The sequence below is a fragment of the Manduca sexta genome, chromosome 26 (genome assembly GCF_014839805.1).
Source record: "Manduca sexta isolate Smith_Timp_Sample1 chromosome 26, JHU_Msex_v1.0, whole genome shotgun sequence".
Taxonomy (NCBI): domain Eukaryota; kingdom Metazoa; phylum Arthropoda; class Insecta; order Lepidoptera; family Sphingidae; genus Manduca; species Manduca sexta.
The window spans coordinates 11,041,055-11,057,877 of NC_051140.1; the positions used below are offsets into that span (position 1 = coordinate 11,041,055).

Sequence of the window (16,823 nt, forward strand, 5' to 3'; positions counted from 1 at the left end):
CCTTCAACCGTTTTGATAGCTGATAATGTCGAGAAATTGTTGTTGAATCTAATTGAGGGGGATCATTAAGGAACTATACGAAATAAGAAAGAAACCAAAATACAATCGGCACAATTAAACGACTCGAATGTTACACCAAGTGTAATCAATTTAAGATTATTATGAACTAAGTTAATAAAAGTTGATTTAAATATAGGGTTTTCAGTACATATCATAGGCCATAAAGTTTGTTCAGTGTTCGACATTCAAAGGATTAAGAAGTCGAAATCGCTGCAGCAGGGTTATTCCAACAGTTCCACCCAAAAGTTGAAATATGTATTTCGCCTCCACTGCAAATGACCGCTTTTATCGTACCTTAACTTTGACATCTTAAAAAATTCCAAGTTAACCTATTTTAAATAATTCAAATTAATAATATTATCTAGATGTCAAGCGATAAGGATTAAGTTACTTCGCGTTTAATAGTTAGACTAGCTATTTGGTTAAACTTCACAATAACTTTATCTGACTAATTAATATGACCAAATTATCGTCAAACTGAATCCCACTATTGGCCTGCTTTAACTTCGTATTTAATATAGTTAATTAATATCAAAACTACATTAATCGTTTTATTTGTTTATTAATAAATATTTACAGGTTGTTTCATCTAATTGTCAGCTTTGCAAACAAGCATTTATGTCAATATGGTGGCTAATTAATGCGATGATTAAACTCAAAATGGAATACAACTAGGTGTCTATTATCTATTTGTATAAATCCGCGTACCTCGCCGACAATGTCAATGTTTATCCACAAATACATTCAGGCATGATGTATTTAGTATTGTTTAATATATAGATACTCTAAGAACAACAAAACGTCTTATAATAATCATCATCGCAAACATAAAAAAGTAGCAACTTTGTTTCTCAAAACATTTGGCTCAGGACATGTTTTACAAGTTGTAACTTAATTATATTGTTTTATATTCTTCATGTATAACTCTTAAGTCTTTTATCATTTAGTACTAAACAAAAAAAGTTTATTTTAGTTGCTAAATTCTTTTGCTAAGTATTCTACGCTGTTAACACTTATTAAATATTTATAGCCATTAAATCAGTTTTGTTGCGATTTTCTATCGCTTCAGTGATACTTCGCTACCCAAGACCGGCTGAATTCTCCATAAAGATCCCATTAACCGATTAAGTTTCAAATATCGTATTCATGAATACAGCTGTCCAGTGCCAGTTGTTATCATAGGATTTATTAATGTTACCCCTCGTGATAAAGACTAGAATATAGCACTTGACATTTTCCGTTCATATTTCAAATTCACATTTACTTTTTGGGCGTTTCGTACTTCAGACAGATGTTTATTCAATTTCTTATCATGATGCTTAAATATTCATTAACTAAAATAAAATATTACTGTAAAGATAATATTGTAACATTCATCTGTCATGTCTATTTTCTGACGCCGCGCCGTCGACGATGTCTTATAATGATGTGATCTGCCTTGTCTCGTCACCATTGTTATAGAATATTCTATCGCAATCGCTACTTATAGCTATATAAAACGTATTATTATTTGTAATTATAAATACGCAGTTCATAACTGGGAAGTCGTTTAATCTAAATAGTTCCGATCCGCTGCTGCAGCTATCCTCACTTTGCGGGAAGCAGAATGGTCCTTAGTTCACCACACTGCTCTGGCCTATTACGATTTGGCGAGTCGATGTATTTGAGTAGTTATTTTTATAATGATACTTTTAGAATTTTGAAGTTCTAGTTTAGATTCTGTTTAAATTTAATTTACCCTCATGGACCAACCAAATCTAAATATTTTTGTTTTGTTCAAAAGTTGTACACGTTCTATCCAGAATTCGAATCTGGATAACTGCACTATTATCACAAAAAATCCGGATCCAGTCTAAGTTAAATCCATAAATGTTACAAAGCCTTTCTCCGACTATATCTCACATTATGAATATGACAAATATTTGTCGTACTAAATATGTACTGTGACAAAGATTTACTTTGTCGTCACATTTCGGGAGCTTTGTATCGCGCACTATTAAAACTTATAACGAGGGAGTTGCGACGAAAAGACAGAGTACGCATTGTTATCGTGATACACGCGAAAAAAGATCCGTTCGCACATTTACGTCACGTTTTGTAATCTCAAATATAAAGCAAATGTGGCGCTGTTATCTGAATTCGAAAATGTTTTATCGAACGGTGCATTATAAAGAACTAAACGCAAAAGCATTGATCAATCATGCGATGCAAAAGGTTTTTGTGGCGAGTGAATAGAACTCTCCAATGGCGGACGGAGTTATTTTGTCGCGTCGACGTCGACGTCGTTCGAATGTCTGGCGTTGGTCGCGGTGAAAGATTGCGCGTCCTCAGAATAAGACCTTTTAAATAACTCCGCAGTTTGGTATAGCACAGGCGTCGGTGACACGGAAAATATTTTTGATGGAATCGCGTTCCCTGACGTCGTCGTTGCGTGTTCGTTTTCCGAAATTTAAATTTTTAGCCGTGTATTTTCAATTCCGTTGAATCGTTTTCAATATTTTTTAAGTAGAATGAATAATGTATTTTTGGCATTATTATCATTAATTGATAATAATGGCAAAAATACATTATTGAACACATGAAATTTTGATACGAAAATCATTATTGTAATTTTTGTTCTCTAAAATAATTTATTTCTTTTTCCCATTTTGTGTGTAAAAAGCACTGCATAAAACATGTTTCTAGGTAAATAAAGACAATGCTCAAGGCAGAAACGAAGCATTAAGATTTTACCCAAACCCTCGCTCTCTATTTAGTAATTTAAAAATCCACTACAATACAAAGAAAATATGCGTTCTTCAAAATGGACATAAAGAATATGTGTCGGAAAAAGCGGAGCGAGAAACAAGTCAACGAGAATTTGTACCGGTGCCTTTGCCGTCGGCGGCAGGCTTACCATGACACGGTTAAAGCCTTATTTTTGTGTCTGGCCTGCCCGCTTGTCAAGCCGTTGTCGAGCACAAAGCCACGTGAAAATATAGGATCAAAGTACTCCTCACCCCTTACACGCGATCGCTGTGTGTAAACGTAACGTATTTCAGCAGTACGTCATACGCTTTTTTGCTCGTAACAAACTGTTGACGGCGTCAACGAAAATTCACTTTGCTATTAACGCAACCAATTTGCTAACAATTTATATGGTATACAAGAACACAAAGCCCGCCACTATGTTACGGGACAAAGTGACCAATTGTTATGATGACAGAATAAATTTGTGGCGGGCTTTTGTTTGATCGGGTGAATGTTGTCAGTATTGAAATACCTACCCTTAGTAGTTAAAATGTATTAAGACGACACCTATATGTTTGTAAATTATTAAATACTTAATGAGTTTTGTTTATAGATATATTTATAATGCATTGAAATTGTGCAAACGTAAACGATTAAGTACCTAAGAAACATGAAAGTTTTTGTTGTAATTTGTTTGTATAAAGTTGGTTTTGTTTCAGTCGGCGTCAGCACAGGCAGCGTTGCAGGCCGCGCAGGCCATCTCAAACACAGCGGGCGCTGCGCTAGTAGCGGGCGCGGGTGCCGCATTGCAGCCCGCTAATGGTGGCACAGAAATACAGGTAATCATTTTTATATCTCTATTGTAACAACCACCTCCACACAATTTTGTAAGATCCGAGGGCTTTATTATCGAAATTGAATGTATTAAAAGCCCAATATTATTCAATGACATGACGGTTCGACTCTAACAACCTATAACAAATTAGTATATGTTGTGCTCAAGATGTTCAGTACAGTTTGAGAGAGCTCATGTCTCGCGACTAATGAAGGATAAATGGTTATACACATACATAATACACGACTTACATTCGAGTATGGCGCGAGTATTCCCCGTGGTTACACGATCTTGATGGTTTGTTGCATACAAATTGCTAGACAGCTACGATAGTCGCATTGTCGCCTAGAGTCTCCCTTACGATCTGACAGATAATGTTTAGACTTGAATATGTAATATTTTATATATTCTAATATATAAACCTGAGGAGTTTGTTTGATAATTTGTTTGAACGTGCAAATCACGGGAACGCCGAAACCGATTTTTTAAATTTCATTAATAGGAAGCTACATCACTTTTGAGTGCTATAGGCTACTTTTTATCCCAGCAAATATAAAGCGGGACTTTTATTCCGGAAAAACTTATTCATGCGGGCGGAGCCGCGAGCAGAAGCTCGTTATATATAGCTCGTTATCTTGTAATTTTAATGTTGCCTATCGTGGAATAAGATATGCCGATGCTTATAATTATCTTTTACGTTTTAGAGTCAAGTCATTATTTGAAATTAATTTTTAGGTAAACAAAAATCTACAAGGAAGAGCATTCATTATTTTTACTATGGCACTTCCGTCACGTTACTCAGTGTACAAACTCTATCATAAAATAAGAGTCGTAGAAGGCACACAGCATTAGAAAAGTCTATCCCTTCATCTACGACTTTTCCATAAGTATCAATATTTTATATAATGTCATTCATATTTCATTGTAATGTATAACAAATATAAAATGACAGTAGTAATTTAAAATGTTAAGGTGTAGTTGTTTACATAAGACAAGACAATTTCTTTATTCATTTTTATCAAAACTCTTACAGACTGTAAGAAAAACTACTTAATTTTCAAATGTTATTACCAACATTTTTGCCACCTTCATAAAAGACGTTGAATTAAAAATGCCACAGGCAAGACGTAATGCGAATACAAAAGTATAGTAGAATAAAGCGACGTTTAGCGTTCAGAAATGCGATATACTTCATGAAACAAATTACACCTTTTAAATATTATATCGTCTCTGAAACGTAGTATCGGACTCAAACAGAACATACATTTACAATATAATTCGAGTTCATGCTGTTTCGAATAAGTGGGAATATTCATATATGATAAGGTTTGTCGTTCGATCTGTAAGTTGCTTGGTTCTCGTTTCCCAGTTGCAAGATAAGTGTCTGTTAGGTGTCTAATTGTCGGAAACATTTTCCACTTTAGAAATAGATGTTGTTTAAGATTGTTAATGTCTTAAGCTGGTCGAGCGACTTCATTTGTTACAATTGGTGTACAGTTAAAGTAGTACCTATAATATTTTTCTTTTTTCCTGACTGAGCATATTGCTGTCGAGGTGTATATAGGTTGTCCATGAAAAGGAGATATACGAATCCAACCAATCAGAAATACGAATAAAATAATACTGCAATCAGGGTGATGAAACATAATGGTGAACAAGGTCATATCTAGTCAAAATTATCACTTTGGACAAAGAAAAAATATTATTATAATCGTTGAACTATACTCAGACGAACTCTCGTAGGCTAAAATGTTCCATATAATATAATGATACTAAAACACCATCATGGCGGGCTAAGGTCTAAAATTCCTCAGCAGTAAAGGCTCGAAGTCAGTAGGACAGTATTTAAAAGAAGGCTGATTTTACATCAAAAAATAAAACTTATAAACTCCCTTTTATTGTTCCAGGGTGGTCCAAACACAGTCCTGCGTGTGATCATAGAACACATGTTATATCCAATAGTGCTCGACGTGCTCTACTCGATCTTCCAGCGGTACGGCAAGGTGCTCAAGATCGTCACTTTCACTAAAAACAGTAAGTAATGTCTGCATACTTTAAAACAACTTCAACTACGAACTTTTTTTTTTTCATAGGAAAATCAAGCGAAGTAACGTGTGAAATTTTAACAGTTAAATTATAAAGAGAAAAACTAGTTGTGTATGAATTGAATATTTTCGTATGATGCAAAATATCATGTTTTTTTTTATAAATATTGTATTTGTTGGATTTTTTTCAAGTTACATATTAAGTTAACAGTATTAGTGTGCATTCTTGGTAATATGCTGTTGATTATAAGCGTGGACAAGAACTAAAATATTACGATAAAAGTATTTCACGTTTTGTATATCGTACATCGAGAGTGCTAAGCGGGGCCAACAAGAAACATTTAGACATGTGGCTGAAACAGTCAGGTGCCTATAAAATATAGCTATGGCCTGTAGAGGATAGATGTAGGCTGGGCATTTTGCTACGCGAACAAAAGAAACATGTTCTTATTAAGAATTATAAATGAATAAGAAATGGTAGGCAACATTATTGAAAATCTCTCAATTAACTATTTTAAAAATGTTGGTAATAATGCTCGAACATATACTTATGTACATTTCTATCGAATTCTTCCTATTATTATGAACACATCATTAACGGGCAATCTATTAAAATTACGTTACAGTACAAATATATTTTCTAAAGCGCAATGTTTATTCATAATCCGAGCATAAAACAGAATTGCTGTTGCGTATTTCGAAACGCATATGTAATTATGCAAGCACCCCATGTAATTTGCGATGTAATATATTATTTGGTAAATCCTTTATCACTAGCTCGTTGTCCATAACAGCCCCACAGGATTACAGTGGCTAAAACAACCATTAATAAATCGAATTGAGGCTTTAAAATTAATTTCAGCGTAGCGTGTTATAGTGATAGATTTACCAAACACAACACAAGGCTGAAATCCAAGGGCGCAATCCGTTTAAAATTTAAATCGTACCCTCATGCATATCCTAAATAAATCCGGCACACAGGAGGCAGGCAGGTAGGTACATATTTGATAAGCTCCCCTGCGCCCGCGGGCGCGCCGCTGCGTGCGCTGTCCGTGTTGCTCGCTCTAGCCTAATTATACTGGTGCCTAGTCGAGAACCTCAAATCAACTTTATTTAAAAATCTCGCCGGGCCATTGCCCCGGGGTAATTCTACTCGGCGGCGACGAAATTTTTACCGAAAACCACGTCCGCTATTTTTATACCTACGTACAGTAATTATTTTTGGCGCTACAATAGATTGCCGTGTTTTTCGCGCTTACATGAAACGTTTAAATTAATGATGTAAATATTTGTTGCGTTGGCTATACTTAGATCAGGATTAACGGGTTCGAAGGAATATTTCGCTTTAGTAAACAGTTACACGATATTGCTTACATAAAAAAATCTAATAGTTACTGATTCGAAAAAACATTCGTAGCTAATGAATAATGATACGCTTTTGTAGTAGATACTCGTTGTTTGTATTCTCGTAAGATATTTTTAAATACAGCATTGCACCGGGGCACTGCGCCGCCGTGTCCGTATCAAAACGGAATCGCATTGGTGATATGCCATTTGAGTTAATCGGTTTTGTTGCGGAACAAAGTGGCTGTGCTCGGGGCGGTCGGCAGGGCGGTAGGGCGGCTCGTCGGTAAGCACTACTACAGATGCGCTCATAACTTGTCGGTATCGTGACGGCACCTCCGCTAATGCAGCATTTCCAATTTCCGAACGTCGCACGGCGGACCCTTACTCCGCTTCCAAACGGCTGTTTGCTTTTTTACCGCATTCATCATTGTCCAATTGTAATACGCTTTTGTCTGTGCACTATTTCACCGTATACCTCGCGACTGTTGAATATTCATACTAGTATGAAACATTTTAACTGAGCACACCTTTACCGTAACTCTTGTAAATTGTTATGTAAATAACTAGTAAATGGAAATGTATTGCTTTCGATCGCGTTGTTACATTTTATTGTATTGTCAAAATATTGGAGAAAATTGCTTTCGAATTTTTGTATATTTTCCGTCGTGACGATTCTAGGCACCTACGTGCTGCAAACACATTGCTTTTCAACATAAACGCTTTCTGTGCAACACTACTCAAACTTCATTTTAAATTCAAACGTCAATATTCCAATGCATTCGCATGAAAATCTATCAACTCACTCGAAGATACTCTTGCCTAGATCAAAGTAGATCGCATATCCGAAACGTATAAATCCTAACTTCAATTATCCTGTCTCGCAGGAAGCAAATAAACCGCATATATCGTTTTCATTTTCGCTTTCGCCTCACCCAATACGATTACGCACATGCTAAAGAGGATTAATAGAGAGACGTTTATCTAAATTTTTACCATAAATAGAAATAATAACTGAGAATATTCCATAATATATATTTAGCTTCAATTTACAAAATACTCGTGAGTTAATATCGTGACAACAGCGAATTAATAGCTTAAAAGTATTTTGTAAACGGGCTTGTGTTGTTGCTGAATAACTAACTGTTCCCTAGTATAAAATGGCCCGTTAATACTTGGGCATACGAGTGATGAATAAAGTTTGCATGCTGTTAATATTTAATGTGTACGGAGGCAAAATGTTTATAAGCGGCCACGCCTTGTTAGCAGGTCGGCTACAACCTGACGCAGGTTGCTATCAAACGCGATCCTAATCCCGAAACAAATCTCAATGAAGAGCGCGGAGTCGTCGTAATCCATCCCCCTGGTGGTCCGTGGCCCCCATCCCTCGCCAACCCCGATTGGCTTTATTAAGGTGTAGTAGACCGCTACAATTATTATGCGTACCCTGTTTGCGGCGATGTCGTGTCTGTATCGTCATTGCTCTTCCTTAATTAAGGATTTAATTCGTCGAAGGATATGATCTGTGTACATTTTACGACCCCTGTTATTGTTGCTTACGATATTTACCGGGCTATGTTAATATAATCAATCCTTTTAAAGGTAAAATACGTAACGACGGTACTGTTTAAGTATTTAGCAATTTTCAAGTATCCGAGTTACAGAGGTTAGTTGAAAGGGCGCGTAAATTACGAATGAGGACGCATTCAGGCTTGACAGAGCTCGCTCATTGCAGGGGAGACGTCGAGATTTAAGATATCAAATTATACAGTAATCGGTCGACCAGCGGACCGCCCGCCCCGCCGCTTAATATTAACATAGCGGAAGCAACCTCTTTGCAACAGCGAAATGCGGATTACAAAATTTTAATTTTACCGCACCTTCCATCTTGTGTTTACGCAGACATTGGCGTTTAAATATTCCACAAAGTAATTGCGCATTCCGGTTGAATTTTTAATGAAATATAATGAAGCGGCGCGTACGCTGCAGATTGATTGAGATTTGAATATCTTGCGCGCAATCGGAATCGCTTATTGAATTAGCGCTTGAATATTTCAATTTGGGTAAATAAACGCCAGCCGAGAGTGCGGAGCTGTACAACCCATTTTGGTAGCGTTCCATGTTAATTGTTGTCTTTAGTGCATGCAACTTTTTGTTTCAATAAAACAGTATAAAATGTTTTATATTCCGAAGAGGAATACATTGAAGGATAATTTACGTACCTGAGCACTTGAATGAGAAACTTAACTGTACGAAAATTTGCGTTACACGTGCCGGTGCAGTATCGCAACTGTTTAAATTAATTTTGTGAACAAAGTGTGTAGGGAAATAATTAATGTAGTAGATATTATCCTCACATATAAAAAAACAAAACCTAATATTATACGTTTCAATGTTTGGAAAATGATTGTTAGTAAACGCTTTAACTCAGACTCTTAATGAATTTAGATTATTTTTAACGAGTCCTCGATTAAATGTTGGCTACTTATTATTCCGACTAATGTATATTGGGACTCTAACCCCGAGAAAGGGCGACCGCACGGACGGAACCCCGATTAAAGGCCATTCAATAAATCGCTAAAATACAAATTCTAAAACCTATTGTACTGCGTTAAGTTGCACAAAATATTCTCAAATAACTTATGTTAGAAAAAAAAAACATCACTTGTGACAATGTACAAAAATTATAGCCAGCATATAAAATTCAGTTCCAGTAGGTACACTATTTATTAGTTCACTTTGGGAGCACGTAGCACGCCCGCTAAACGGCCACAGTAACATCAAAGTTAATCAAGGTAGGATCACGTTCGCTAAACTGTTTATATTTTAAAAATTATTTCTCTGACTATGTAATGCCTATTGCTGATACGCGCCGGGAAATTAGTATTTATTCGTAAAGAAAGTGATATAAAAATTAACTTGTGTAGATTTAAAAATATACAATTATTAAAATATATTTTTAGATAAATTAATAACTAAATGTGCAAGTTGTTCACCCGATGCTCTTTGTACCCAGGTATATTTATCAAAGTTTTACAAATAAATGCATTTTTTTTTATAAATATTTTGTACCAACCTTAATAAATCCAAATCCTTTCTTCTATATTCGACATTACATGTCGAGTATATCCACTCTATTACTCTACCTTTACGAGGAATTTATGGTCTATGTCTGTGGTCCTTCAGATCTCATTCACAAGTTTATCGCGCCTTGACACGCTTTACGCATCAATAGAGTTAAATATTTGACAATATTCGCTTTTCCCTCCACTCGCGATATCTTTTCGTTTAAGTACTGTCAGCCAAATAAGTAATAAATTCAAATTTCAAATCGGCTTTACACATTAAGTATAGGTGAAACATTATTTTTGTGACGAGTAAAGTCACTCTTTTATTTTAGTTTTGTAAAAATAACAAATGTTAGTACGAACACAATAGTGTATAAAGCCAGTGAAAGTTTTGAATTTGTTCAACTACTTGTGAGTTTGTACATAATACTTATACATAGGGCATTCTCACTATGTATATATGCAACTATTCAAACTATTTAAACGATCGAACATAAAAAACATTACTGGAGACTTGTCACTTCATAGTTCACAAGTCCTCGTTTCCCACTTCTCGGTATCACTTAGACATTTATTCAAGCGCGCATCTCCATTGTTTTCACGTTAAAACACTTTTTGCTTATTCACGATGTAATTACATAAAAACTCCAATTTACCGTAAGCCTTTTATGCATTCCATTTTAACGTTCCCAAATGGCTGGCCCAAGGAAATATGGCGCCTTAAAGAGCATTTAACTATGTATGAAGGAGACAGCGCGTTACTTTTAATTTACGCCGACGTTTCTTGGCTTGAGTGGTTTTACTTTCTATATTTATTACATAGGTAAGAGGAAATTGTTAGCGATGAGTGCGGTAAAAACGATATAATGCGTTCAGGGAAGACGGCCGTACTGAGTAACCTACTCCGTCTACAACTGCTCAATAAATTATTTAACGTTTTCGAACGAAATGTTCTGCAGCAAAATAATAAAATATCTAAGTCGCGGTTTAAAGAATAATAATTTGCTAAATCGAGTCATTGCCATTAGAACATATATTATTTAATATATAATAATTATAAGTTTTAGAACTTAGAGTTGCTTTTTGAAACTATAAACTATACTATTAATTTCGTAAGAAAGTATTACAGAAAGTATATTAGAGAATTTTATAGTCAATTACACACGTACTTCATTTTTGTACCGGCAAAATATGAAACGTACTACATAGGCTATTTTATAACACTACCTTATAACGTGTGAAAGTCAAAATGTGACCGTAATGTTGGGTTATGTGGTAGCCGCAGTACCGGCCGGTGTTTCCTAAAAATGTGAATTTATGTTCTCGGCCAACGGATGGCAATGATCGCTGGGATCTTGCCTTAAATTAGGGGGTTTAACGCTTATCCTCTCGTAGTAAATAGACTCGACGACCAACTATATTACTTCAGGGGCCATTCACGTCGAATGTGAGAACACATTCAACTCCCCAGTACCCTCATAGTTTATGAGTGTTTTGTTACTTAATGTTTGTTTTGCCAATCCCAGTTGCGATTATTTCAATATTAATAACGATTATACATAAAACTGAACAACTGTATGTTAGAGAGCGTGTTAGAAATTATTGATTAATTTAATTAATTCACGTATGGAAATTAGGGTGGCTTTATCCACTTGTATATGAAATAAACAAATTTGGCATCTCTGAAAGTGTTGTAAATTATAAAATAGCTGCGGTGCACCTGAATCGCGGTGCGACTAACTCTTGAAGAGTTGGCGGATCGCGTAGCGCCCCGCGTTGTGCGCCAATTTCACCTTGTTTGAGCGTTCTTGTGAACAAGATATTGCCTGTCAGAAATTCCCTGAGACATCTAACACTCGAGCACTCTAGAGAAATGTTACAAAAGTTCTTTTAACGACATTGAATATTTTTATTATGTAAAGTCTAAACGATCGCCCCGCGCATATTGCTTTGCACAAATTATTTCTCTAAAGACCCCGAAGATTTAGGTTTTATTGCCAGATTAAAAACTTTTTACCGCCCTTAATAATACAAAATGTTTCTTGTTTTCAGATTCATTCCAAGCTCTTATTCAATATCCAGACACCGTATCGGCGCAAACGGCAAAGACGGTGAGTACTAAACACTTATTTGTTTTTATTTAACTATTTGTAAAGTAAAGCCATAAAATAAAGTTCGTATTGCCGCACGTTTCATTCGCTTTAATGACTCTCTTTCGAACTATCTGGAAATGATGTGACTTAGTCTCTTATCTACTCGATTGCAACTGCGTACCTACGAGTAAGTATTTAATACCGATAGTTGTGAGTTGTGACCGCCTCTTTGTTAAACTTTCATTTTATATCAAAACAGGTAATGGAAGACGATGATATAGTTTATTAAAAACACACTGATTTATTCTTTTTATCCCCCGAGTGACGCAATTAGTGCACCCACTTTTCACATGTGTATTCCGTTCCGAGATACAATAGAGGGCGACCCTATCCCCATATTAAGCACAAATTCTGAACTCCTTGCTGATACTAAACAGAAAAAGCTATTATCACTTTTCTCGACCCGGGATGTGAATTCGAGACCTCTGCACCGCAGTCGTACCGTAGTATAACTAAGCCACCGAGGCAGGCCCTTGTTTAACGAAATATATTATTTTTATGTTCAACCATGTTGATGTGTTGTTAAATTTAATCTCTGATGAGTTAGTTTAACGTTAGTTGGAGCACAAAGCTAACATAACAAGAGTGTTTATTTGAATTTAATAACAATAATATCGGGAAACAACATGGCAGTCGCGAGTTGTCGACAATGGTCCGTGCTCGACTCGCCGAGTGGGACATCATTTTTCTCAGCCCAACTTTTCCCATTCGCTATTCATTTGCGTTAGAAGTTGGGCGTACTGCCGCCTACTGCAGCGACTGTTTTAACTTTATTTCTGATGCAGCGTTCAGGGCAAATTAAATTTCGTTTTGCGGCTTCCACAAACTCAGTTTACGAGTATAATTATCAAGGTTTTTACCCTATTGTTATGAATCGCTGTAACTTTGTTTCCGTTCGATAGCTTCGCTTTGATTTTTATTAATTGGAACGCACTGAATAATTTCTACTTTATTCTTGGCACGAACAAAGCTTATAGATATTGAACGCGTTCATCGCTCTATTCATTTAACGAATTTGTGTGTAATACCTTTGTCGCGGCGCGGTTCGCTAATGAATACTACAATAGCAAGTTGACTATCTGTCCTAATTAGTCGCTCTTTACGCCCAATTCCTGCGCAGCTTAACGGCTGGTGCAAGCATTGAAATTACAGCGTGAGAATGTGAAAATAATTATGTAGATCGAAGTTGGTTAGGTTTATATAATTTTACAAGCGAAGACGCCCGTCGCTCGTAACTTAGAAGACAAATTAATGTTCGGTAGCGGGAAACCCCTCGTGAAATTGAGATATCACCGGCAAAGCGGAGTGGTGAAAACTTAGCAACGCTAAGTCCCATCAACTCGACGGCCGTGATTGGACTCGGACGTAATAGAACGCAACTCCCCGTTGCGGAACACTGCAACTGCTTCAAATGTGGTTTTATTTCGCCAAGGATCGGGAGCGGATTTAATTTCTGTATTTTCTATTGCTTCTAATGTGATTCCTCAACGATTGTGGGTAGACACAATCGTTTCTATTTTAGAATTGCAAGCTAAATTGAAGTTTTATTTAAGACTACTACTCGGTTGCCGGCTCTTAAGAATTCTACGTAACAATGAAAGCAATTTTGTTAAAGTACTCAATGCATTTAAAATGCAGTGTATAATTTTGTTTTAGTTATTTTTTTCACAGTCTATAATTTTGTTTTACATTTCTATTACACTTTTAATGAAATAAGGATGTTCGAGTTTAAAGCATATTATATAGAACCGCTTGAGTAAAAAATCGTCTGTTTTCATAGCTGAGTAACGAGTTATTAAATAGTATCTGGCTGGCCGAACTTCCCCCAGAGTAAAAAAAAATAAACGGTTTAATTTTTTTTTATGCTAGTATTAACTTTCACGTTTCATGAGGGATGGTATTTTTGTCGTCAATTAACTTTCGGTCGAGAATTCTATACTCCGCAAATAATTTTCTAAGTTAAAAGTTACTTATTGGAATAAAAATACTTAGTATAAAACAAACTTTATTAAGATCTTGGTCTAAGAAAAGCAGAAATGTTGAAATAAAACTTATTTTTTTATTTTATGCTCATAGTCCTTCATACTTGCTAAGAAATCCTTCCCCTAACCATAAGGGCTGCAAAGTTTTTGAAATATCGAGAAAAAAATAATATAAAAAATTGCAATAAAATCCGAAAAATCGTTTTACGTCAATGTTAAACATACGCGTAAACATAAGAAATAATTCCATCTGAGTATTGCGTATTGATAGTGCAATAACAATGCATTAGCAGTACCTATTGCGAGCTTGCAACTGTAATAAGTCTGGCACTCGTTAACGGTCTAACATCGTAACTCCACTCCTCTGGAGCGAGCTAACGAGCACGATGTCGGTGTATAACAACCACCGATTTTTACTACTTTCTTGTTAATTTCAAAACGCGCATCCAAACATTTGTTTATTGGATACAATGTTGGCTATTTAAAAACTCTACAATAATATCTCTCGATAAAATGTTTTAATGAATATTATTATTTCAGTTTTTTAAGTATTTTAAATTTTTAATCATAAATATGAAAATAAATAAATTATCTAATAATCAATATTGACATTACAATTGAATACGATTATGAATTTTAAAAGAAATAACCAATTTTGCATAAACAGCTAATATAGTAATTAAACATTCAGTAATGGAATAATGATAAATATAATGAGGCAAAGTTAGAACACTTAAAGTCGTCGGACGCACTTGAGTTCAGCCGGCGAGAGGTTCGGCTGGCCGCGGATTTTTCTCGAAATGGAATTAAAACGTCCCATGAGGTAAGTGGCAGCACAAGTGAGAGGTACAAAGTGAACTGAAGCCGGATAGTGCTCCAACCACAAAGGGCACAGTCGGATGTTAGGAGCGCTGAAATCCCCCGATCCCGGCCTCTATGATCCTTGACATAAATCTCTAACCTCGCCATCAAATCTTTTCAGAGGGGCGGCTTATGCGCGCAGACACGAAATGTATGCTTTTAATGCGTCCGATTTTATATCTTCAGGTACACCTAGCATTGACATTGGTAGGACGTGTGACGCTAGGATACAATTTGTTGCGAGGCATTACAGATGAGACTGTACTTAAACGAAATCAGTTATACTTATCACGGGATATGCGTTATATCATTTAGACACAACTAGATAATGTCGATGTTTAATATATTTGATAAAGCACTATTTAAATAAGTTATTAGCAAAGACGAGCAACTATTAATTTAAGAAATTTAGAATTCTTCTAATTCCTTTAAGTTTGCAAAGTTTTTGTTAAACTCCAGTTAGCAACACATTAGTGTAACGTATTAGTTTCCTCTCTCCAACTCTTCTACAACTAAATACCAAGTATCTTCAAAGTCCATACATAATATGCAAAAAGATAGGTATTGATTATAATTAAGTAACATAACAGACAAGTTGTTTGATCAATCAATCGCACGTAAACGGTAAAACGAGGTTGCTTTTTTTTTAATCATGATTTTCTGGTATAATAAATCATTTATTTTACAATAACGCCTTCATACACGTGATAAAACGCGGTGGTGAAATGAATCGGCGATCGCAGTAGTCATTAACTGGGTACAGCGCGGCGGCGCGGCGTCACAGTGGCCAGTGGGCACCTGTTAATCAGAACCATGGCCGCTTCGTCAGTAAGTTATGATTGATAACGATGTGATTCATGCGAGCCACGGACCGCCTCCAAGCCGGCCCATCCATAACCACGCCGACGCTGTCACTGACAATACATATTAACATTGTCCCTGCGCTTGTACACAGTTCATATAAATAATAATTTAATACCGGTAAAAGCATCGGCGTTCCATTCGAGAATTAATCGTTGTATTGGTTGTGCTGTTGTAAAAATTACGTAATGAAAGTAAGTCGCTGTCCGTGTTAATGGTCTCTTTTTAACGTAATAACACGAACATACTAAAGTAAAAGAATATTTGTTGTCATCGTAAGTAGGAATATTAACGAGGAATAAAGAAAACATTAGTGGTACACATATCAAAAAGATCTAATGGACGTTGATTAAAGCTTGCTTCACTACAAGATATAATTTTTATTGTTACTATTTTCAAATTATGTTTTTGTTTTGTACTCACTCATTTTAATCCCGAAACGAGGCTCTGTTATGTTTGTTATAGTATTTTCTGGTTTTATTTTATAATTTTAATTTATAATTCTATCTAGATGTTATTTGTGTGAGAATGCTGTGCATACCTTTAATAGTCATATGTATCAGAACTTGTATTATTATTTATTATTTGTGATTTTTAGATGCATATCACCGGTGTGTTATTGAATAAATAAATAAATATTTACATATATATTACAATAATAGTAAATAGCACGAGCACACTTATTTTTCATATAAACGAAGTAAACATGACAAGATTATTGTTCGTCTCCAAGGTTCAATAAGGCGAAATCCGAGATAGCGTTTATGGACTCAAGGTGCGGGCTTTGTTTACATTTTAAAATTGCACTTTGCACTGCGGCAACGTCTAACCGGTGTCTTTGTGTCAACACAGAGACGTGTTCAAACAATGTAACCGTCAAAAAT

At 35.6% G+C, this 16,823-nt stretch overlaps 1 protein-coding gene across 11 annotated transcripts in view; it reads left to right on the top strand.

The window, feature by feature from the left end:
* LOC115450613 (polypyrimidine tract-binding protein 1) overlaps positions 1–16,823 on the top strand; it is a 431,449-nt gene that overhangs the window by 398,239 nt on the left and 16,387 nt on the right. For all 11 annotated transcript variants that reach the window (XM_037443023.1, XM_037443026.1, XM_037443021.1 and 8 more), the window contains 3 exons: positions 3,510–3,629; positions 5,533–5,659; positions 12,135–12,193. In XM_037443023.1, coding sequence (XP_037298920.1) covers positions 3,510–3,629; positions 5,533–5,659; positions 12,135–12,193 — 306 coding nt within the window. The remainder of the gene's footprint in view (positions 1–3,509; positions 3,630–5,532; positions 5,660–12,134; positions 12,194–16,823) is intronic.